Source organism: Stegostoma tigrinum, chromosome 14 (assembly GCF_030684315.1).
Source record: "Stegostoma tigrinum isolate sSteTig4 chromosome 14, sSteTig4.hap1, whole genome shotgun sequence".
NCBI classification, from domain to species: Eukaryota; Metazoa; Chordata; class Chondrichthyes; order Orectolobiformes; family Stegostomatidae; genus Stegostoma; species Stegostoma tigrinum.
This window is the reverse complement of record NC_081367.1, coordinates 15,993,127-16,016,937: the sequence shown is the minus strand read 5'-3', so window position 1 is coordinate 16,016,937 and position 23,811 is coordinate 15,993,127. Positions and strand designations below refer to the sequence as shown.

General features: G+C 41.3%; 1 protein-coding gene and 1 long non-coding RNA gene across 5 annotated transcripts in view; one reads left to right on the top strand and one right to left on the bottom strand.

Moving 5' to 3' along the window:
- The window catches only part of LOC125457968 (uncharacterized), a 76,552-nt gene extending 54,399 nt beyond the window's left edge, over positions 1 to 22,153 (bottom strand). Inside the window, exons 1-3 of one of the 2 annotated variants that reach the window (XR_007248717.2) lie at positions 21,981 to 22,153; positions 19,795 to 19,955; positions 5,719 to 5,806 (exon numbers count right to left, since the gene is read on the bottom strand). This is a non-coding gene — a long non-coding RNA (uncharacterized LOC125457968). Of the gene's footprint in view, positions 1 to 5,718; positions 5,807 to 19,794; positions 19,956 to 20,904; positions 21,017 to 21,980 lie in introns of those variants that run through there. The other variant, XR_007248718.2, reaches the window with a different exon arrangement.
- A 640-nt stretch (positions 22,154 to 22,793) lies between these two features.
- Positions 22,794 to 23,811, top strand: part of LOC125457606 (ephrin type-A receptor 3) — a 340,233-nt gene continuing 339,215 nt past the window's right edge. For all 3 annotated transcript variants that reach the window (XM_059651018.1, XM_059651017.1, XM_059651019.1), the window contains exon 1: positions 22,794 to 23,025. In XM_059651018.1, coding sequence (XP_059507001.1) covers positions 22,935 to 23,025 — 91 coding nt within the window. In that variant the 5' untranslated portion in view covers positions 22,794 to 22,934. The remainder of the gene's footprint in view (positions 23,026 to 23,811) is intronic.

Genomic DNA, 23,811 nt, shown 5'->3' with positions numbered 1-23,811 from the left:
AGGAACTGCTGATGCTGGAGAATCTGACATAACACAGTGTGAAGCTGGATGAACACAGCAGGCCCAGCAGCATCAGAGGAGCAGGAAAGCTTGATGTTTCGGGTTGGGACCCTTCTTCAGAAATGGGGGAGGGGAAGGGGATTCTGAAATAAAAGGGAGACGGGGGAGGTGGATAGAAGATTTTTAAAGGAGAAGATAGCATGAGAGGAGACAGACAGGTCCAAGAGGCAGAGTTAGAGCCAGTGAAGGTGAATGTAGGTGGGGAGTTACAGGGGAATAAGTCTGTCCAGGGACTCCTCTACATCAAGGAAACCAAACGGAGGCTTGGGGACTGCTTTGAGGAACACCTATGCTCTGTTCGCAACAAACAACTACACCTCCCAGTCATGAACCATTTCAATTACCTCCCCAAACCCCCACTACTCGGACGATATGTCCATCCTAGGCCTCCTGCATTGCCACAATGACGCCACCCGAAAGATGCAGGAATAGTGTCTCATATTTTGCTTTGGAATCCTGCAGCCTAAGGGTATCAATGTGGACTTCACAAGTTTCAAAATCTCCCCTCCCCCGACCACATGGCAAAACCAGCCCCACGAATCCCCACCTCCCTAACCATTCCTCCCACCTCAAGCCCAAGCCCATCCCCTACCCACTAACCTCATCCCGCCCCACTGACCTGTCCGTCCTCCCTGGACTGGCCTATCTCCCCTAACTCCCCACCTACATTCACCTTCACTGGCTCTAACCCCGCCTCTTGGACCTGTCTCACCCTACCTTCCTCTTTGTCCATCTTCTATCCGTCTCCCCCTGTCTCACTACTTATTTCAGAATCCCCTTCCTCTCCCCCATTTCTGAAGAAGGGTCCCAACCCAAAACATCAAACTTTCCTGCTCCTCTGATGCTGCTTGGCCTGCTGTGTTCTTCCAATATCACACTGTGTTATCTCATTTGTCTTATCATTTTTATTAAGATTTAAATTTAGTTTTTTAATGGAGTAGAAACTTGTGGTACAGTTCAACTGGCTAAAATCAAGTGATCAGATTTCTTTTTAAATGCTAACAGTCCCTCACTGGAACATAATATCTGAGAGGACAGGCAGCACCTCAGTTTAACATTGCTTTGTGATTGTACTTATGACAGTGCAGCATTCGTTAGTACTGAACTGTGTGAGTCCAGACTGCTGTGCTCGAGAGAGTTGCAAGCTGGAAACCTACTTGGTGAAGCATTGAACTGCAGCCAATCTTTCCACACTTTTGCAAGCGTTTATTTGCAGAACTACACATTACAAATTTACAGCTTCATTCTCCACCAAATATAGGCTGTATGTGTCTATATAGAGGACAAGTGAATTCACAGTTGTGCCTAACCATTTCTTAGCGGTACAAGCACACAAAAGCTAGTGGGAGTGGAACCCACCACTTTCTCACGCCGAGGCGAGAGAGCTGACTGAACTACCACTGGCTTGCAAACATGTGGAGAGCTGTCAAATAAGTTCAGTATAAAGTAAGGACTTTCATAATCTCAACAAAGTGATTTACAAATTATTTTGAAAGGATGTAATGTACGAAATGTGGCAGCTAATCAGGACACAGCAAGGTTCCACAAATACAATTTGATAAGGAGAAGATAATCTTTTCTTTAAAGAGATGAATAGCTGAAGATATGAACATAACTGGATGGGGCATATTTCACTATGTAAATCAGCTCCGTTTATATTCACATACATCTTCTAGTCCTGTGTAAAATCTCAACAGAACATGAAACAAAAGAAGAGCAGACATGCAGAGAGAAAGTATAGCTACACAAATGCTCAGCCCGGTTCCGACAGTGACAAGTCACCGAATGTATACGGTAGAGCTATATTTTAGTTAGAAGGACAATATAAAGATATTGTTAGGGGTTACTTTGAAACTATCCTGACTGCATTAGTTCATGATTTAATTCATGGGTTTTAGAATAAATCAATTCCTAATGCAAAGAACACTTCTAGAGGGATGATCCAACATCTGTGGTTAACTGAAGAAATTCTTTAAAAAAATCAATGAGAAAGCATATAACTGCGCAATGATAAGTGTCAGGTCAGATATTTGGTCAGAATATAAGAGAAAATACAGCAGAGAATAACTAAAAGATTAATCTGGAAGAACAAATTGGAATATGAAAGGAAGCTAACTAGAACTGTAAAAATGGAAAATGAGTTTTTTCAGGCATTTAAACACAAAAAGAATAAGTAAATTGAGTGTCAGTCCTCTAGAGAGTGAGAAAGGAGTTATTAGGAGATCATAAGGAAATGACAGATGAAAGGAACAATAATTTGCTTCTGTTTTCTTTACACAGGATATAAAATAAAACTAAGTAATTCCTGCAAACTAGGAGAGGGAAGGAAGACCTTAAGACATAGGAGCTGAAGCCCCAATTTGGCCCTTCAAGTCAGCCCCCCCATTCAATGAGATCATGACTGATCTGATAATCCTCAACTCCATTTTCCTGTCTTTTCCTCTTAAGTCTTGATTTGTTATTGTTCTAAAGTCTGTTTTAGCTTTGAATATACCGAACACTAGAGCATCTACAGACTTCCACATCAAAGAGTTCCACAGATTCATCATCCTCTGAGAGAGGGAATCCTTCACATCTGTGATTTAAATCAGTGAGCCCCTTCTTTGAGATCATTTCCTCTGGCCCTAGGCTGCCCCACGAGGAGAAGCAATTTCTCCGGGTCGACCTTGTCAAGTCCCGTAAAAATGATCTGTTTAAGTAAGGTCACTTCTCAACTCCAATGAGTACAGGCCCAACATACTCAACCTCCTTATACGAAATTCATTCCATACCTGGGACCAACCTAGTGAGCCTCCTTTGGAATGCTTCCAATGCCAGTAAGGGGATAAGGGGACCCGGGAATGAAGGGAGGAATTTGGCGAAATTATAATCATTAGTGAAGCAGCAAGAAGCAAACTGGTGGAGCTGGGTAATGACAAGTTCGCAGGTCCTGATGGACTTCATACTCAGGTCTTGAGGGCTGTGGATGATGAGATAGTAGACATTTTGATGTTAATTTTTCAAAATTCCCTAGATCCAAGAAAGGTTTCTACAGACTGGAAAACAACAACTTGTTAATAAATAATAGCTCATTTATTAAGAAGGGAGGGAAGCAGAAAACATAAATCAACTGGTCAGTTAGCTTAGTCTGTCATGTGGAAGATACTGGGATCATTCATTTAAGCACTTCTAAAAACTGAAGACCATCAGGAAAAGTCAATATGGCTTCATGGAAGGGACATCACGTTGACTTAATTTATTGGATGTTTTTGAAGGAGTAGCATGCACTGTAAATAAAAGGGAGCCTGTAGATATTATACACATGGATTTTCAGAGGGCATTTAATAAGGCACTACTTCAAAGTTTATTGCAGAAAATAAAAATCCATGGTACACAGGGGAACATGTTATCATGGATAGAAGGTTGGCTGGCTGGTGGAAAACAGAATAAGCATAAATGGATCTTCATCCAGTTGATAGCATATAACACATGGAGTCCCACAGGAGCCTGTACTGGGGCCTCAACATTTTACTGTTTAAATCTATGACTGAGGTGAGGAGAACAAAGGCATGGTAGCTAAATACAGCAGGAAGGTATGTTGTGAAGAAGACATAAGGATTTTGCAGATGGATATAAATATATAGTGTGATTGGGTAAAACTCTGGCAGATGGAGTATAATGTAGGGATTGTGAAGTATCGGAGGGAGTTCACTTTGGCCGGAAGAATAAAAGGAATGATAAAACAAAGAAAGTTTTAATTTAATGGAGAACAACGGGGAAATGTTGATGTGCAGATCGATCTTGGTATTGTAGTGCAAGTGTCGCAAAATTTATCATTCAGGTACAACACATAATCAGGAAGGCTAATGTGATGCAATACTTAATTGCAAAACAAATTGAATACAAAAGGAGTTATGCTTCAGTTATATTGGCATTGTTGAGACCATATTTTGAATGTGGTCTGCACTTTTAGACTCAGTATTTTAAGGAAGGATGTAACTGCATCGAAGGTGATTTGGGGGAACTTGATTACACTGATGCTTAGAATGACTAGGCTGCCTTTTCAGATAAAGATGAGGGGAAATGTTTCTTTCTTTCAGACCTTTGATTGACTTTGGAACTTTGTACCTCAGATCACAGAGGAGGTGAAGTCATTGAATGTTTTTGGAAGTAGTTGGGAGCATAGTATTCAAAACACAAACAGATCAGCCCCGATCTTTTGAAAGACAGAACAGACAACTATTTTGAATGTTTATATGTAACCTGAGGGAAGAAATTAATATGAACGATCAGCTTGCATAATAGCAAGACTGCCTGCAACCGTCATTTTGCCTCCAATTTTATCTCTCCATGACAGCGGCTATGGTCAACTAATGTCACGAGCTTTGTTATTCACTACAGAAATATCTTCAGCCAATATAGGAAGAACATTATCAGCACCAGGGAAGGTCACTCTCCTCACAACATTTCTGCCTTCATCTACTTCCAGAGCAGCACAGGGATTAAATGAAGTGCAAACCAATGAGCTTTTCACAGACATGTTAAACAGGTTATTGGTGCATTATATGTGTTTCAGGCTTCTATTTTAATATGGAATGTATATGGAAGAGATTATATTTCATCAATTGATTCTTTTCCCTAAACAAGCATATATTAAAATTGTAAAGATTTGATGAAAGATAGGAAAATCACTAATGGATCAGGCATTGAAGTGATTTTCTAAAAGACTGAAAGCAATAAGTTAGCCTGTCTCGGTAAACAATAAATTGCATACGCATTATGGGAGGTCACTGGTCCCATCAGCTCACTCAGCAACCTACAAATAGTGCCAAGGAATCTTTTATATCCACCAGAGAGAACATGTCAAGCCTTGGTTTAATGTTTCATAAAAAGACCATACCTTTGTCTTTTAAGTACAGTACTGCTCTGATATATCAGCCTATGTAATCAAGCCACTAGCTCAGTGATCGTATAGTGCAATAATTCATCTTAGTTTCTGCCAAAACCAATTCAAAGAAATAAGTTAAAGATTTTTATCATAAAGGTGGTTGCTTTTAAGAATAGAAAGCCTGATTACTAACCTCTCCTTAGCAATTAGTCCTATTTTGCATCATATTTAGATATTGCAGTATACTTCAGTGGCTCAGGAATATAAAACAGACATTTAGGCTTAACTGCTTTATTACCTAGTACCTACTGTCACATGTACTGGGAGATTGCAAAGCGAAGTTATCAGAGCAGGAGGAACTCTCCAATGTTCCAATGAGCTCCCTCACCGTGTTGAAACTGAATTCAAACTGTTTGATATTGCAGTTATGTGGTACCTCACCCAGCAAAAAAATGCATACCAGTAATGAACATAAGTATTGAAAAATCCTTTTTTCACTGGTTTGCCTCCAGATGTGATCACTGGGGCTTGAAATAATTATTATGGAAATGCTGATGAAAGTTTTTGCTATCTCTCATAATTTGTCAAGGCCCCATGGATTGGGATCAATGCAAGTCCTGGTTCTAGAGCCCAAACACAGAATATTCAGAACCATTGCTCTGATATATGCATGCATTTTAAGGAAAATGTCAAACGGTAAAACCTCATTGTAATGTATTCCTTACAACCAGCAAAAAACTTATCACTGGCCTTTTGAAGGTGATAGGGACATGACGATGATGTTGACTTACCTTCTGCTTGAAATTGACATGCCATGGGCCAAAAAAAGGTAATCTGTTATGCAGACCATGTTTCCAGGTGACATTTCAAACATTCCCTCTGAAATAGAGCAAATCACAAAAAGCTGAAAGGCTCTTTCGCAAGACCTTTGATTGATTCTATATAGCCTCTCAGTTCTTCATCACAGCGAGCCACACACTAGATTATGCCTCATGAGTGAACTTGGTGAACTTTAAATGTAATCAAGTAGGGCTCCTTAAAGAAACAAAAACTTGCAAAATCCATTTTGAATCTGTGTGTTGAATTGAAAAGATATTTTAAATTAATGTATCTGTTTCATCACCTTATGGTAGTGACATTCCTGGGATCTCCCTCTATCACCAGGCATTAACTTTGGCTGATGATCTGCAGTTCTCCCAGTTATGTGATCTGTCTGGAGTTCTGCTAATCATCCACTGAGGAAATAATTCACAAGTCTACCTTTCAGGCATAAACTGGAAAAGATGATAGGCCACTCAATAAATAGGGAATGGTCAAAGGATGCACACATGGCTGCTCCAGTTAAGGCTAAAGAACTCAATATAGAGTGGCAATCAAAACTGCCTTTGTCTCAGTTATCCAACAGTTCATCTTTGTCAACAGTTCCATATTCCAGAATTTAGAATAATCTGCCATTTCCCATGAACATTCTTTAAAAAGATGTATGTTGCAGGATCTGAATAACTACCACAAGTGTATAGAACATAAAAAGCTGAAGATATATTTGGTTGTGAACATGATCTACATCTAGCTTGCTTTCTTAGCCGCTCTGCATCAGTTCCCAGATTACAAATGATGAATTGGTTTGGTCCTTTCTCTCTTTTGCTGCTTCAATTTGTAGAAGCGGTCTGTGTACTTTGCACACCATAAGACTATGTGTCTTTTGCAGACAAACTCTAACAAAAGATTATTTATTTGACAATTACTTAAATACAAAGCTTCAATATCCTTCCATGATATGTTGTTGGCGTAAGTTACCATATCACAACAAATCTCTTCTAGAAACTAATAAATGAAGATGCACAGGGTACACTGCACTTCCTTCATTTAAAAAAAAGGTATAGTGCCATTTATTAAAATTATTAAGGCATTTATGTTTTAACTTGAATCTATTGCGACGTTCCCTTATTCATGATTTTAACCACCAAAATTATTGCTTCCATCTCTTCCTTATTTTCCACTCATGTTTATTCATTCAGTTTGGGAATCCTCAGAGCATCTTTAAACATAGATTTGTCAAGGTATGCGAGCTTGTACTCCATATTGATGAGATGAGCAAACATACGGGCCATCATTCATTTCTAATATCTCCTGGGATTAATAATGTGACAGCAAATAATAGCAAAGCTGCTTTAATTTTGGCTCAGGTTCCAAGAGAAAATAAAACAAGTCTACAAGCTAGCTCCTAAACACTAATTCCACCACTGATATTCCCTTATTACAAAAGCAGACTCAAAAACCAGCTACAAACCATTCCAATAATACTACCAAGTGGTCTAAGGAGCTGGATTTAGCTGTAGAAATGAGCTTTGCAGGTACAATTCCCTTGGAGTTTCCAACAAAATAAAAACATTCAAAATTGTAAAGAGTATTGATAAAAGAGAAACTGTTTCAAATATTTCAACTTTAAGATCAGTAATCAGAGATCACAGATTCATTGTCAAAAGAGCAGGGGCAAGTTGAAAAATTATTGTTATTTAGTAGGTTATTATAATCTAGAATGCACTTCCTGAAATAGTTTTGGAAGCAGATTCATCAAGGTTCAAAGAGGAAATGAATATATTAATTAAAGGAAAAAATTGTAGGGCTATTGGGACTAATAGGTTAGCTTCAACAAAGAGTTTACGCAAACAGAGTGAGAAGAATAGTACCAGAGATAATAGGAAGTGCAGATGCTAAAGAATCTGAGATAACAAGGTGTGGAGCTGGATGAACACAGCAGGCCAGGCAGAATCAGAGGAGTAGGAAGGCTAATGTTTCGGGCCGAGACCCTTCTTCAGAAAGGGGGGAGGGGAAGGGCGTCCTTTTTCAGAACCCACTGCTGTGTTCATCCAGCTCCACACCTCATTATCTGAGAAGAATAGAGTTTTTTGGGCTCAGTTTCTCTGGTTCTACAACTACTTCAAACAATAACTTAAGTGCAAGAAAAACCTTTCTTATTACTCAGAACTGAGACAGAAGTACTGTTCCGACACCAAAAAAATTCCTTCTCCATTGTAAGAATTATTCTATAAAAGACATTAATTTAATGGCTTGGCTCTTCTTTTCTCAGTAGGTGGTAATGCTGAATTGTTCACTGTTGAGGGCTGCAAAGGCTCCTCAGTCTCTCTGGCAGTGAAAAACAGAAAATGTGTCCATGGCCTCAGGAAGAGTGTGAATGATGATCCTGAAGTTCTGATTCATAAAACAGGAGACACCAGTATGGGAGAATTTTGACTTATTGGCCATTTGTTAAGCAGGTACATTAATAGATATGGATCAAAAGCAAACACATACAGTTAGGCTGCAAATCAAGCATGATCTCATCAAATGGTGAAACAGGCTGGAGGGACCATCTGGCCTAGTCCTGTTCCTACGTAATTGTACCCTTTATTTCATACTGCCTCTCCTCATTCTTCTTCATCTATCAGTCCACACTTCTCAACATTAAATTTAATTTGCCATGTGCTCACCAATGTCTTCAGCCTGTTTACATCCTCTTGAAGTTCATCAACATACTGAGGGAACATAATACAGTCTAGTTTTATGTCGATAGTAAATAGAACAAAATAAACAGTGGTCCAAAGACTGACCTTTGGAAACACCACTGTATACAACTCTCTAATCCAAAAACACAATTGACTAGCATTGTGTCCATGTTGCCCTATCTCATGTACTTCAACTTTGCTCAGTACTTCTGTTATCATTTTATCATACACCTGTTGGAGATCCAACTACAGTACATCATCAAAATTCTCTGCTGCCTCATTAAAAATTGAAACAATTTATTTTAATGTGGTTTGCCTTTAAAGGCAATGAGAAGAGGTGATGGCATTTTGGCATTGTTGTGAGATTAGTAATCCAGAGACCCAGCTAATTGTTTGGAAACCCTGTGTTTGAATCCCATCAAATGGTCCCATTTCAATTTAAGAACAATGATCTAGAATTGAAAGTCTAATGATGAAATCATTGGGTATTTCTCAGGTACACTAATGTCCTTTAGGAAAGGAAACTGCTGCCTTTAAATGTTTTATATGTGACTCCAGACCCACAGCAATGAAACTGATTTGAAGTTGCCTTGTAGAACTGCAAAATAAAATGCTGAATGAAATTGGACAGACCACCCGTCATCAATCAAGGCACCAGAAAATCCATCCTGTTGATCCTAGCAAGTCCATCTCACTGATTTTTCTGGAGTATTACAAAATTGGGATGGCAGTTACGGTATCTCAGACAACACCATCCTTGCATCAATCCATCATTATCAGAGGTGGCATCACAGTGGTATATAGTCGGCAGGCAATCACTTTGTGAGATATCAACCTTAACTCTAGACTCCTTGGAAACTCTTGGCATCAGGATAAAGTTGGACAAGAAAACCCAATAATGACTTACCACCCTCCCTTAGCTAATCATCACTCCTCCATGGTGAACATTATTTCAAGGAACCATTAGGGTGACAGAATCTACTTCAACATCCATCACAAACGGCACCACTACTGAGCTGGCAGAGTCCTCAAAGGCTTAGCTGCTGGACTCGGTTTGCAGCAAGTGGCAAGAGAGCCAACCAGAGGGATGACGATATTTAATTTCATACTTCCTAATTTACCTGCCGCATCTGTCCTTGAGGATGTAAATTCACTGGCTGTCTCATAGAATCCTATGTGGACCCATGCAATGTCACACCTGTGCAGAATCAGGGAAACTTCGAAATAGGAAGACTAAAGAGGAAGAGAATACAGAGGCTGACTCGCTAGCTCTCTCTCAGCAGGAGGCCAGCTCCTGTGAACATGTTTGTATTTTATCCTTCAAGAAATATTCTTAATTTGGTGTTTCCAACCAATAATTCAAATATGATTACAGTATGCTAATGACTACTCATCTTCACAAAACTGATTCCCAAAAATAAGCAAAAGTAATAATAATTATTATTGTGGCAGCACAATCAAAGGAAACGGTCAGTATTTCAGCCAAGATGAACATTGAATTTTTGTGAACTTAACATGATAATTTCAAGATATCATTATAGTAGTGAGCTGTGCTGGGAAGCCTATAGACTCAGAAGGCTTACAATACTTCGACATCCCTCTAAATTGTCAACAGTTCACATTCCAAGGAAAGCAACAACTTCCACATTACATTAAAGCTGAGTTAGAGCATCATTTGTAACAGTATACTTTGCTGGTAAATATTGCAAATATTCCAGTTAAATTTGTGTTCAAAACTTAATTTTTAGTGATACTGTGCCTGAAGCAAGATTCTATATCATAATAAATCCATTCAATAAAATTGTAAATTGCTCCATGAAGCTGCAATTTTTAAAAAAGTGATTAGATTCCCTACAGTGTGGAAACAGGTCCTTCGGCCCAACAAGTCCACACTGCCCTTTGGAATATCCCAGCCAGACCCATCCCCCTATAACCCACACACCCCTGAACACTACAGGCAATTTAGCATGGCTGATCCACCTAGCCTGCACATCTTTGGGCTGTGGGAGGAAACCGGAGCACCTGGAGGAAACCCACACAGACACGGGGAGAATGTGTAAACTCCACACAGACAGTTACCCGAGGCTGGAATCGAACCTGGGTTCCTGGCGCTGTGAGGCTGCAGTGCTAACCACTGAGCCTTGTGCCGCCCTAAGTGTCTGAGGATCTCTGAACAAAGCAACTTGTGATGGGTTTCATTTCAAATTCTAATCCAGGACTCTACAACTGTAGTGTCTCCCACCCGCCCTCCTCCTCTAACCTAGTTAATAAGGTAAGGTTCATTCTAAACTTTCTCTATTGAATATAAGTTTGTTATTAATTTGTTATTATTACTTGAAGTAAGCTTTCTGCTTTAGTATTGAGTGGGTGTTCAGATAAGTGGGGTATGGATGCTAGGGCAGTTGCTTGCTCCTCCTGCAGAATGTGGCAGTTGGGAGATGTGGCACACGTCTCCGCTGGCTACATCTGCGGGAAGTGCACCCAGCTACAGCTCCTTGAAAACCGTGTTAGGGAAATGGAGCTGGAGCTGGATGAACTACGGATCATTCGGGAGGCAGAGGGGGTAATTGAGAGGAGTTATCGGGAGTTGGTCACTCCTAAGGCTCAGGACGAGGATAGATGGGTTACAGTTAGGGGGAGGAAAGGGGACAGACAGACAGTGCAGAGATCCCCTGTGGGCATTCCCCTCAGCAATAAGTATACCGTTTTGGATACTGCTGGGGGGGATGACCTACCAGAGGAAAGCCATAGTAGTCAGTTCTCTGGCACTGAGCCTGACACTGTGGCAAAGAAGGGAAGGGGGCAGAATAGAAAAGTACTCGTGGTAGGGGACTCTATAGATAGGGGAATCGACTGAAGATTTTGTGGGCAAGATCGGGATTCCCGGAAGGTATGTTGCCTCCCTGGTGCCAGGGTCCGGGACGTCTCCGATCGGGTGTATAAAGTTCTAAAAGGGGAGGGTGAACAGCCAGAAATCGTGTTACATATTGGCACAAATGATATAGCCAGAAATAGGTTTGAGGATATAAAAAGTGATTTCAGGGAGTTAGGATGGAAGCTGCAGAGCAGGATGAACAGAGTAGTGTTCTCTGGTTTACTACCGGTGCCACGAGATAGCGAGGTGAGGAACAGGGAGCGGGCGCAGCTGAACACGTGGCTACGCAGCTGGTGTAGGAGGGAGGGCTTCAGATATGTTGATAATTGGGATGCCTTCTGGGGAAGGTGGGACCTGTACAAGAAGGACGGGTTGCATCTGAACTGGAAGGGGACCAATGTCCTGGGTGGAAGGTTTGCTCGAGTAGTTCGAGAGGGTTTAAACTAGTATGGCAGGGGGGTGGGAACCTGAGCTGTATACCAGGGGTGAGCGTTGATGCAGGTGAGGCAGTAGCAAGAGGTAGACCAGCTAGTGGGAAGGATTTTCCTGGGAAGGAACCAAGGGATCGGTTAAAGTGTGTTTGCTTTAATGCAAGGAGTATCAGGAATAAAAGTGATGAACTTAGAGCATGGATCAGTACCTGGTGCTATGATGTTGTGGCCATAACAGAGACATGGGTTTCTCATGGGCAGGAATGGTTGCTGGGTGTTCCAGGGTTTAGAACATTTAAAAAGAATAGGGAGGGGGGAAAAAGAGGAGGGGGTGTAGCACTACTAATCAGAGAGGGTATCACAGCTACAGAAGCTTCCTTTGTCGAGGAAGATCTGCCTACTGAGTCAGTATGGGTGGAAATTAGGAACAGCAAGGGAGTAGTCACCTCGTTAGGGGTTTACTACAGGCCCCCCAATAGCAGCAGGGAGATTGAAGAAAGCATAGGTCGACAGATTTTGGAAAAGTGTGGACGTAGTAGGGTTGTTGTAATGGGTGACTTTAACTTTCCCAATATTGATTGGAGCCTCCTTCGAGCAGAAGATTTGAATGGAGCTGTTTTTGTAAGGTGTGTTCAGGAGGGTTTCCTAACGCAGTACGTTGACAGGCCGACGAGGGGAGAGGCCATTCTAGACTTGGTGCTCGGAAACGAGCCGGGGCAGGTATCAGATCTTGTGGTGGGAGAGCATTTTGGTGATAGTGACCATAACTGCCTCACATTCTACATAGCTATGGAGAAGGAGAGGATTAGGCAGAATGGGAGGATATTTAATTGGGGAAGAGGAAACTATGATGCGATTAGACATGAGTTAGGAAGCATGGACTGGGAGCAGTTGTTCCATGGTAAGGGAACTATAGACATGTGGAGACGGTTTAAGGAACAGTTGTTGGGAGTGATGAGTAAATATGTCCCTCTGAGACAGGTTAAGAAGGGGTAAGATTAAGGAACCTTGGATGACGAGAGCGGTGGAGCTTCTAGTGAAAAGGAAGAAGGTAGCTTACATAAGGTGGAGGAAGCTAGGGTCAAGTTCAGCTAGAGAGGATTACATGCAGGCAAGGAAGGAGCTCAAAAATGGTCTGAGGAGAGCCAGGAGGGGGCACGAGAAAGGCTTGGCAGAAGGAATCCGGGAAAACACAAAGGCATTTTACACTTACGTGAGGAATAAGAGAATGGTCAAAGAAAGAATAGGGCCGATCAGGGATAGCATAGGGAACTTGTGTGTGGAACCTGAGGAGGTAGGGGAAGCCCTAAATGAGTTTTTTGCTTCTGTCTTTACGAAAGAAACCAACTTTGTAGTGAATGAAACCTTTGAAGAGCAGGTGTGCATGCTGGAATGGATAGAGATAGACGAAGCTGATGTGCTGAAAATTTTGTCAAACATTAAGATTGACAAGTCGCCAGGCCCGGATCAGATTTGTCCTCGGCTGCTTTGGGAAGCGAGAAATGCAATTGCTTCGCCACTTGCGAAGATCTTTGCATCCTCGCTCTCCACTGGAGTCGTACCTGAGGACTGGAGAGAGGCAAATGTAATTCCTCTCTTCAAGAAAGGAAATAGGGAAATCCCCGGCAATTATAGACCGGTAAGTCTCACGTCTGTCGTCTGCAAGGTGTTAGAAAGGATTCTGAGGGATAAGATTTATGACCATCTGGAAGAGCATGGCTTGATCAAATACAGTCAACACGGCTTTGTGAGGGGTAGGTCATGCCTTACAAACCTTATCGAGTTTTTTGAGGATGTGACTAGAAAGGTTGATGAGGGTCGAGCTGTGGATGTGGTGTATATGGACTTCAGTAAGGCATTTGATAAGGTTCCCCATGGTAGGCTCATTCAGAAGGTCAGGAGGAATGGGATACAGGGGAACTTAGCTGCTTGGATACAGAATTGGCTGGCCAACAGAAGACAGCGAGTGGTAGTAGAAGGAAAATATTCTGCCTGGAAGTCAGTGGTGAGTGGAGTTCCACAGGGCTCTGTCCTTGGGCCTCTACTGTTTGTAATTTTTATTAATGACTTGGACGAGGGAATTGAAGGATGGGTCAGCAAGTTTGCAGACGACACAAAGGTCGGAGGTGTCGTTGACAGTGTAGAGGGCTGTTGTAGGCTGCAGCGGGACATTGACAGGATGCAGAGATGGGCTGAGAGGTGGCAGATGGAGTTCAACCTGGATAAATGCGAGGTGATGCATTTTGGAAGGTCGAATTTGAAAGCTGAGTACAGGATTAAGGATAGGATTCTTGGCAGCGTGGAGGAACAGAGGGATCTTGGTGTGCAGATACATAGATCCCTTAAAATGGCCTCCCAAGTGGACAGGGTTGTTAAGAAAGCATATGGCGTTTTAGCTTTCATTTGCAGGGGGATTGAGTTTAAGAGTCGTGAGATCTTGTTGCAGCTCTATAAAACTTTGGTTAGACCGCACTTGGAATACTGCGTCCAGTTCTGGGCGCCCTATTATAGGAAAGATGTGGATGCTTTGGAGAGGGTTCAGAGGAGGTTTACCAGGATGCTGCCTGGACTGGAGGGCTTATCTTATGAAGAGAGGTTGACTGAGCTCGGTCTCTTTTCATCAGAGAAAAGGAAGAGGAGAGGGGACCTAATTGAGGTATACAAGATAATGAGAGGCATAGATAGAGTTGATAGCCAGAGACTATTTCCCAGGGCAGAAATGGCTAGCACGAGGGGTCATAGTTTTAAGCTGGTTGGTGGAAAGTATCGAGGGGATGTCAGAGGCAGGTTCTTTACGCAGAGAGTTGTGAGAGCATGGAATGCGTTGCCAGCAGCAGTTGTGGAAGCAAGGTCATTGGGGTCATTTAAGAGACTGCTGGACATGTATATGGTCACAGAAATTTGAGGGTGCATACATGAGGATCAATGGTCGGCACAACATTGTGGGCTGAAGGGCCTGTTCTGTGCTGTACTGTTCTATGTTCTATGTTCTAATCTAACTAAATCTGCATGATCTTCAGTGAAATACTAAAATAAAAAAAAGCTCTTTCTGAATTTCACAAAAGTGCAACAGAATGTGCGTTTACACAAGCTGGACTTGGAGCTTAACACAAACTTATATGTGCTTCTCTACTGATTTCATGTATTAATTAAAGCTGGGTTATACAATTGCTTTTAAGTGGGAATATTGTGGTGGGGTTGTTGGTTGAGGTAAAGGCCAGGACTTGGCTCAGATTTTATGTTGATGCTCCAGTGCAGTACTGAGAAAGTGCTTTGGAACATTTTCAGAGATGTAAGTTCAGATTTCAGGTTCTTGTTCAAGTATACATTAAGATTCCTGTGCTATTATTTAAAAGAGAACAGTGAATGTTCATGATATTGTGGACAACATTTCTTTCGTAAGCTCCAAAAAAGTGAATAGATCATTCACTGTTAAAACCAGTCACGTCCATATAGCAGTCACTGCTCTCCTGAAGAAATCAAATGATGTCCTAAATGCAATTATTTATTTTATTTTGTGATACTGTCTAGCATGAGAAATAATTGTATGTCTTCTTATACATGAATAAAGACAGGTTATATATTCACCATATACATTTTACAAATCTTGCATAACTGCTAGTTTAATTTTTACTGTCTCCTTCATTGGATTTCTTTTAACCATATCTAATTCTAGACTTATTTCATAACGAACATAAAAACCTGCAACCTGACTGCCAGGATATTTTAGATCTTATTACTACAGTTTGAGCAATATCACAAATTATTCCTTGGATCTTAAATGTTCATGCTTTACATTAAGAAAATGAATCCGAAGCAGTTTCAATCAAATCATAAATTAACAACCTCCTAATGTGTATCTATCTGAAATTTACTTCTATCTTCTACCAATATTCTCTATCTGTGTGGAAAGGAGCTAATGGGTCTGTACAGTCCACTCAGCATTGATCACAATGATTTTCAATATGATTATGATATAAACTGTATGCCAGCACACTAAGATGTTCCAACTTCCTGTTTTCCTCTTAAGAACGGAAACTGCCATGGAGCAAACTGCACATCAGCCTAAACAGGGACACACATTATGAATGATAAGCACGGGGTAATACAATACCGTTTTGGCACTCAGGTTGTCATTCAGAATAACAAGGAAATAACTAATACAAAAGAGAATCATTTCTGCACTTGCCTTGGACATCCTCTTTTGTTGACGGAGCTGCAATATGCAGTCAATTTGTAAAGCAAAAGTATTTTTCCAGCATTTTTGTGAATAGAACAGAATGTTTGTGATTTGGATGTTGACAACTCATGCATGTAGGGAATTCCAATTGTTGCATATGTGCAAGTGGTGTACAGTTAAGTGTCGTGGCATGTGTATTTGCAGTAACGTTGAACTAAGTCTTTGTGGAGTTAAAGTTAATAGCAAAGTAGATTACCAATATTGACTTACATTCTGGTCACGTGCCATCCTTACACCACCCAATACCCACATCCAGAAGAAGTGAAAACAAAATTGTTGTCCACCTCCTTGCGGAATGTGCCTTTGCAAACAAGGTCTGGAGACAGATGCATTGGTTTTTGTCAAGGTTCACTCCAAGCTGCTCCATAATGCAAGGTTCTGCGTTCTGTGCACCATTTCGCAGGAACTTATGACAAGACAAACATCAACTGCATCTGGAGGACCATCAGCTTGGTTAAAGATGCCCTATGATCTGCCTGAAACTTGCTGATCTTCCGAAATAAGGAGGTGACCTTGATCAACTATTGCAGACTGGCACATTCCAGGGGCCAGCCTACATGCTGAGGAGGTGACTAAAGCTTGAGGCAGGCACAGCAGAGACACTACGGAGAAACATCATTGTCGAAGGCCTTTCAGCTACAGTTCACTGAGGCAATGGCAACAGTCAGATACTTTGGGCTGAGCAACTTAAAAAATAATATATGTTGTAAATCAAGCATATTGAAAATCTACTGACGTACCTCAGAGTGAAAAATATTTTATAGACAACTTTGCATTTATTGCAAATTTTATAATTTACAATTTGAAATATTTTGCCCTCTGGCTGCATACCTGATATAGAATATATTTTGTAAATATTAAGAATGTTACTTTCAAATGAAATGGAAAATGTTGTCCTGAAAATGTTGAATTACCTTGTAATATTCTAATATTTAAATAGAAATATTGCTGTAATTTCCTTTGTCTAAAAAATTTATGAATAAAGAGTATTTTTGGAAAATGAAGCCCTAGAAAATTTCAACCATATATGAATTGTGATAGAAGCAGCAAGGATTCTACAAAAGTTATGACTTTCGATACTGTCCAGATAAAACAGGAGGCACAGCATGTGTCAAATCATAATGCCTAGCTTTGGTGTCCCGATCCCTATTATCGCAAGGGTGAAGTGTGTATAACAAGCATGCTCTGATAAACTTACCCTGTACTTTGCAATGGTTCAGTTATGACAACATTGGAAGCCAAACAGGTATCAACTTTGCACGTGTTAATTTGAAGATTGCTGAAAAGTGAGACAGGTTGCTGAAGCTTTTTGTCTTGCACTCACCAGGCTCAACACAAGAAAACTAAATTTCACCCAATCATAACATTTATTCTACACGATAAAAGGTTGCTGATTAATTGGCAAGTCAATTCTGTTAGACTGAAGCTTTGCCACCAAGAATGCACTGGTGGACAATAGGCTCCTCAAGCTCCAGCATAATTCAAAAAAGGCATAAGGCTAGATCATAATCATTTTGTTTGCAGAGAATGGCTCCCTGTGTACAAATATATATTGTTTCCAGCATAAATGAAGCATGTTATTATCTTAAATTAGATGTTAGTATAGCTGTTAGCATCCTCAGAGTTGTTCAGGAAGGATATAAAAAAATATGGAGGAGCTGATGGATGTGATCCCTTTGATTTTATTAAATGGTGGAACCCATTTCTGTTCCTATGAAAGTTGGATAGGTAGGCACAGGTTCAAATTCTAAACTCATCTTCAGACAAAAGTAATTATCACTTTGCCCAATGAGCACAACATTCTAAGAGTTCATCAAAATACTGCACGCTGTTGTGACAGTGGATCTAAAATTGTTTATTTAATTATTCCTGGTGTATGAAAGTGAACTGGCCCAAATTAGCTTCCTCACGTCTTTTGATCTGATGCTCTTGTGAACAGAAGTAGCTATAATAAGTTAACAAGATGGATTTCAGTAACAGATTCAACAATTCTTCACTCAAACTCCACTGTTTACATATTGCTATCAGTACAAAATGAAGACGATTTATTGCCAACAATGTGTGCCTTGAACAGTTGTTATAAAGTTAGAAGGACACAGAAATAGGCCATCAGTATGTCAGTTCTGTAAAGTTAGTAAGAAATCCAAGCTATTTATAGTTGGCGGAGCGAGCAAATGGCTGACAGATGAAGTTCAGTGCACAGAGGTATGGGATGGCATGTTGTGTAGGAAGAATATTGGCAGACAATAGAAAATAAAAGGTACAAATCCAAAAGTGGTCTATGAGCAGAGGCACCTCAGTGTGTTTGTGCATTAAAGATGGCAGGAGTGAGAAGGCAGTTATTAAAGTGTGCAGCATCCTAGAATTATTAATAGAGTGTACAATGCAGAGCAATGAGATTATGCTGAATTTTGTGTGTATTGTGTACAGTTCTGTGTGCCACATTTTAGGAAAGATGTGAGGAATTTGAAGAGAATGCAGAGGAAGTTTATAGAAATGGTTCTGGGGATGAGGACTTCCAGTTATGAAGATAGCTTGGAGAAGTTAGGACTATTCTCCTTGGAAAAGAGAAGCTTGAGAGCCAAAATGAACAAAAAGAATGTGGGTGAAATTCAGCAGGTCTGGCAGCATCATCACTTCTGAAGAAGAATCATATTTAACTCAAAATGTTTACAAATTTCTCTCTTCACAGATGTGGCCAGATCTGCTGAGTTTTTCAAACATCCTTGGTGGTCTGTTTCAGATTTCCAGCATCCGCTGGAATTTGGTTTTATTTTGGCTTTATTCGAAGGTTGAGATCAAATTTGACTGAAATATTCAAAATCAAAAGAGCTCTGGACAGAATAAGTAGGGAGAAACTATTCTTACTTTTGAAGGGAGTGAAACTGAGTGGGCACAGATTTAAAGTCATTAGGAAAAGTAGTATAAATGATATCAGGGAAACATTTCAATGCAGCGAATGGTTAGGGTCTGGGGTACACTGACTGATAGAACAACATTCAATTCAGGCATTCAACAGGGAGTTAGATTTCTCTTTGAAAAGGAAGAATGTTTCATGGAAATGGCAAGAGAATAGCATTAGGTCAGCTACTCATGCAGAAATTTTCCTAGTTTTCGTTCTTTAGCAGCTCTCATTTTAAGACAAAATTTCAGTGTCTTGGATGAGGTAATGATCACCAATTCAAAAATAGCTGTCTCAGGTTAATAGGACTTTGCCATGTCATAAACATGAGATAAATGGAAGATGATTTAATCTCACATTTAGTTTCCAATCTCACTAATTTCACTATGGGACAGTGCCAAGTAAGAATCAAACAGCATGCCCATTGGGCAAGGCTGATAATCAGATGTTAATTGGCCCAAGGTTTTTACGTCTATTCTTGCAGTTGGCTCAAGGAAAGATCAATGGACCCATTGGAACAGGAGGCACACTTCCTGGCACACACGGTGCATGGCCTGGAGGAAAAGAATAAAGTAGAATGGGATGAAATTGGTTTTGGACACAAACGCGAAAGCTGATTGGTATTGTTTCCACTGAATATGAAGGGAACACTAACATTTGTTAGTGTTTTAAGTAAACGGGCTGCAATTTGGTACTGGCTATTTCACACTTCGGGTGTTTGATTATGGTCTGGCTGTTGACACACCACATTGTAACATGCAGCAAGGAAGTCTTTGGTCTGTTAGTGATGAATCAGTTATTCTCATCCAAGCCAATCTAAGGATCATACCATAGGTTCAGCGTCATGGAGCTGGGGTCAGGAGAGTGGGCCAGATTTTAGAAAAGAAATATTTAAAGTCAAAAATTTACTCACTTGCAACCAACTGCTCTCTGCTACCTGCTGGAAAATGCATGAGGGCATCTAACGTCGAAAGGTGCAGTTTACACAATGTGTGCTCACCGAATACAATAATCCGCCTCAGTTGAGACAATGCACTTGAGCAGTGGTACGCTTCCCGTGTGATTTAACACTGCCTACACAAGGAAGATAATTAAAAAGATAATTAAAAAGATGGACAAAGTCATCAATGAGTAGACTCTAGTTCATTAAGTGCATGCACTGCAATGCACAGATGGCGCAAGCAGATTCAGCAGTTTGTTTCAAAAAGATAATTGGGTACATACTTGGAAAGGGAAAAAAAAACATCTACAGGGCTGCAGGGAAAGGGTAGAGGAGTGGGACTAATTGGGCAGAACTAACAAGGACTGTGCACAAACATGGTGGCTGAATGGCCTCTTTTGTAATCAAAAATTCAGTGATTATTGATAGGGGGAGGGCACCACGTACATCCGGTTTACTGCCCAACCATGATCATTGTGCACTGAAAAAGTGATTAGGAATGCTAATCATTTTACTAATACTTCTAAGGAAGGACAGCACATATTCCCTCCAGCGTTTAGTACCACTACCGCCTCCCACTTAATTGGCATGGAGCTAACAGTATGGAGTGAATGAAGCCCGGTCCAATTTTGAACACGGATAGGTAGGGTCTGCCTCTTCCATCCCTTAACTCAGCCTTGTTACTGCACCCAGATTTTATTGTAGATAACTGAAAACAAGTACAACCATTTATTATGCTTTTTTAAAAAAATCACGATTGATCAAATACGCCGAACGCTGCAGTTTAGCCTTTTCCCTGGAGCAGTGAGCTTAGAGATTCCGTCTCTCGACAGTCTGAAAGCTCAGCTGTCTTAAGAAATAATGCAGTGTTAATCACTAAAATTATCCTGCGTCGTGCAGAATTATACCCAGCACCTTGAAAAGGAAACGATGCGATGCAATGTACCAATGAACTAAAGCTGTGCTGTCGAGAAGAAGCGTACAGCAAAAAATCCGAAACATTTCCCAATCACTATGTTTAAGACAACCTGTAAAGGAGGGTCAGCCGTTTCGGATCTTAACACGACACGCCTCAACCTGTACCTTCCCCGTGTGAAGGGTTCAATCCTCAAGTCAGCTGTTGACAAATTGAATTGAGCGCTCAGCCCATTGACACTTCAACAACAACTCAGAACCTGTGCTGATCGTTCACTTCCTACAGCCCCTGGACCACCCGCAGGAACTCGAGCTGCAGTTGCAAATAAAGAAGATGCAGTAAATACCCGGAACTTCAATTTAATGCTATCAATGTTGTGAGCGGATGTTTTAGTCGCATTTGCCATACCGGTTAGTAAGGAAACTGAAATTGTCCTGAAGCTGTTCACTTTATGGAATCATACGACAGGGGACTGGGCAGAGATAGTAGGAACTGCAGATGCTGGAGAATCTGAGATAACGAAGTGTGGAGCTGGATGAACACAGCAGGCTAAGCAGCATCATAGGAGCAGGAAGGCTGATGTTTCGGGCCTAGACCCTTCATCAGAAAAATATTCTTTAAGTATGAAATAACTTGAATTTGGAATCCTGATTTTGTTTGGTTTCTAAAGTGAGCCACATCACATTCCCCATCGAGCCGGAAACCAGAGGGGCTGCCTTTGGTCGATTCACCTCAAGGTCATCCCAGGATTATTGACTAAAAGCAAAATACTGCGGATGCTGGAATAAAAACAGAAAGTGCTGGAGAAACCCAGCAGCTCTGTGAAAGCAGTTAACAGTCCGAGTCTGTAAGCCGTTTCTCCCTCCCCAGATGCTATCAGACTTGCTGAGTTTCTCCAGCACTTTTCGCTTGCCAGCATCCGCAGTATTTTACCGCGACGACAATGCGCTGCACGTAGGATGTCCCAACTTCATTCTTTTTAAGATATTACACAATCGACGGCCGAATGAGTCAGTGTGTATTTTTTCCTGTAAAAACACCCCAAGGCACGATGAATATGTGCAGAGGAATTTTAAACACAAAATGTCACTTTAATGCAATATTAAACAGAGCTGACAGTCATTTTACACGAAGACCCAATTGGAGTTGTTAACAGGATTCGAAGGTGCAAAACTGCGTTTATCCTGTGCTTCAGAATAAATCAATTTACTTCTCCGGATAAAACCGCTGCTTAGTGACCAACCTGTTCGGACAGAGCACACATAACGCTGGGAGCGGGGAGACACGAACACGGACGCTCTCATGAAGCAGAGGTGCCCTTTAAACGTTGTCACCCATCAGCACCTATGAAGTTTGTTAGCTAAAGATCGCAGGGAGCTGACGAGACCAAGTCATTGAAAACGGAACCAAGTCATTGAAAACGGAACCACACATACAAAAACAAGCAGTCGCAGTTGTATTTAGGGGAGTAACGCTCATGTGAAACAAAACAAAAATTTATGTTCAGAGGATGTCTCTTTAACAACCTGTTAGCTCGCCCCAAGAGACATTCTCTGACAGCATACAAACACACAAACACCGTAAAGTCACTTCCCCAACATGGTCGAAGGATTCTTTTAAAGAAAAACTCCAAAGATGGCTTCACATTTGTAAAATAAATTGAACTGACTTGATTGATTTATTTTCTTAAACCTTGTAAACGTTATGGTAAAATATGTGCAAAAACGAACGATGATTATCACAGGCGCAGAGTCGGTGCGGATACGGGATTTGGGAGTGAGGATTTCAGTTAATTCAATAAGCCACTGCGCTAACAAGGCGAATGCACAGAATTACATAGAGTTCATCCAACAGCTTGCTCCGCGCTTAACAGGACCCAGCTATTGCCCTGCCTGTCTCTCGTGTGCTTTATCTTTAAGCGCACCTTCTCACATTGTGAACATCAGTGCATTGCTAACGTGGATGTTAAAGCGGAGCTGGGGCGAGGAGGAGGAGGAGGAGGAGGTGGTGGTGGCAGTGAGGGGGGAGGGATGCCTCTTTAAGGTGGTGGCTGAGTGAGATCGCGCTGTTTGCCTGCCCTCTGATTGACAGAGGAGACGTTGACTTGGTGTTTCCTTTGGCAGCCTCTCTGCTCCCATCTCTCTCTCTATTCCTGCTCAGCAACTTTAAAGAGGGATGCAGACCATAGCGGACTAAAATGGCTCTCCACCGGTGGATTTATCTCTTGTTGCACACACTCCACTTCATCCTCACCAGCGATGCCGCTAGGTCTCATCCAGCTAACGAGGGTAAGTTTCATTTTGGGCGAGTACTGCAATTGAAGCGGAGAGGGTGGGAGAGAAAGTTATTGCACGGGGATTTGAAATGCTTTATGGTGAGTTTTTGAGACGCATAATCGCTGGAACATTTTCTGCGTGATGTGTTGGACTGGGACAAATAAAATTGCAAAGGAAGGAAAAGGGGAGTGTGAATTGTGGTCTGTATGATGACGCTGGATTCGAGTTGCTTTGACAAATCTTGCGGGGAATTCTCCGTCTCATGCTTCCTTCTCGATACAGATATAATCCAGACCATTAAGCTGGGTTGTAGGACTAATAACTTGCTGATGGAGCAGCAAGTTTAGCAGATGCAAGGAAGAAGTAACCTTAACGATAGGATATAGCGACAACTTGCTTTGGGTCATTTCCCTTGAGAACAGCTCTCACAAAATATATTTACCGACACGGTTGCGATGCTGCTTAATAGCACCACCTGGGATCGTGTTAATGGTTAGGTAGCGACGATGCGTTTAGATTTCCACCATTAGATAGGTTTGGGCCAGCGTATGGTTTTTCTACACGTATGCAGTGAATAATTATTTCGCTCTGCGTCCGCTGAAAGTTGCTTGTCAGATCCTAAGTGTTTTTCTGAAACAATCGTCTTAATTTATACGATACCTGGCAGGGGACACTTTTTTTTTAAAAAAGTTCTTTTGGTGCACAGTGGCTCAGTGGTTAGCACTGCCTGTCAGGGACTTGGATTCGATTCCACCCTCAGGCGACCTCTCAGTGGGTTTCCTCCCACAGTCCAAAGAT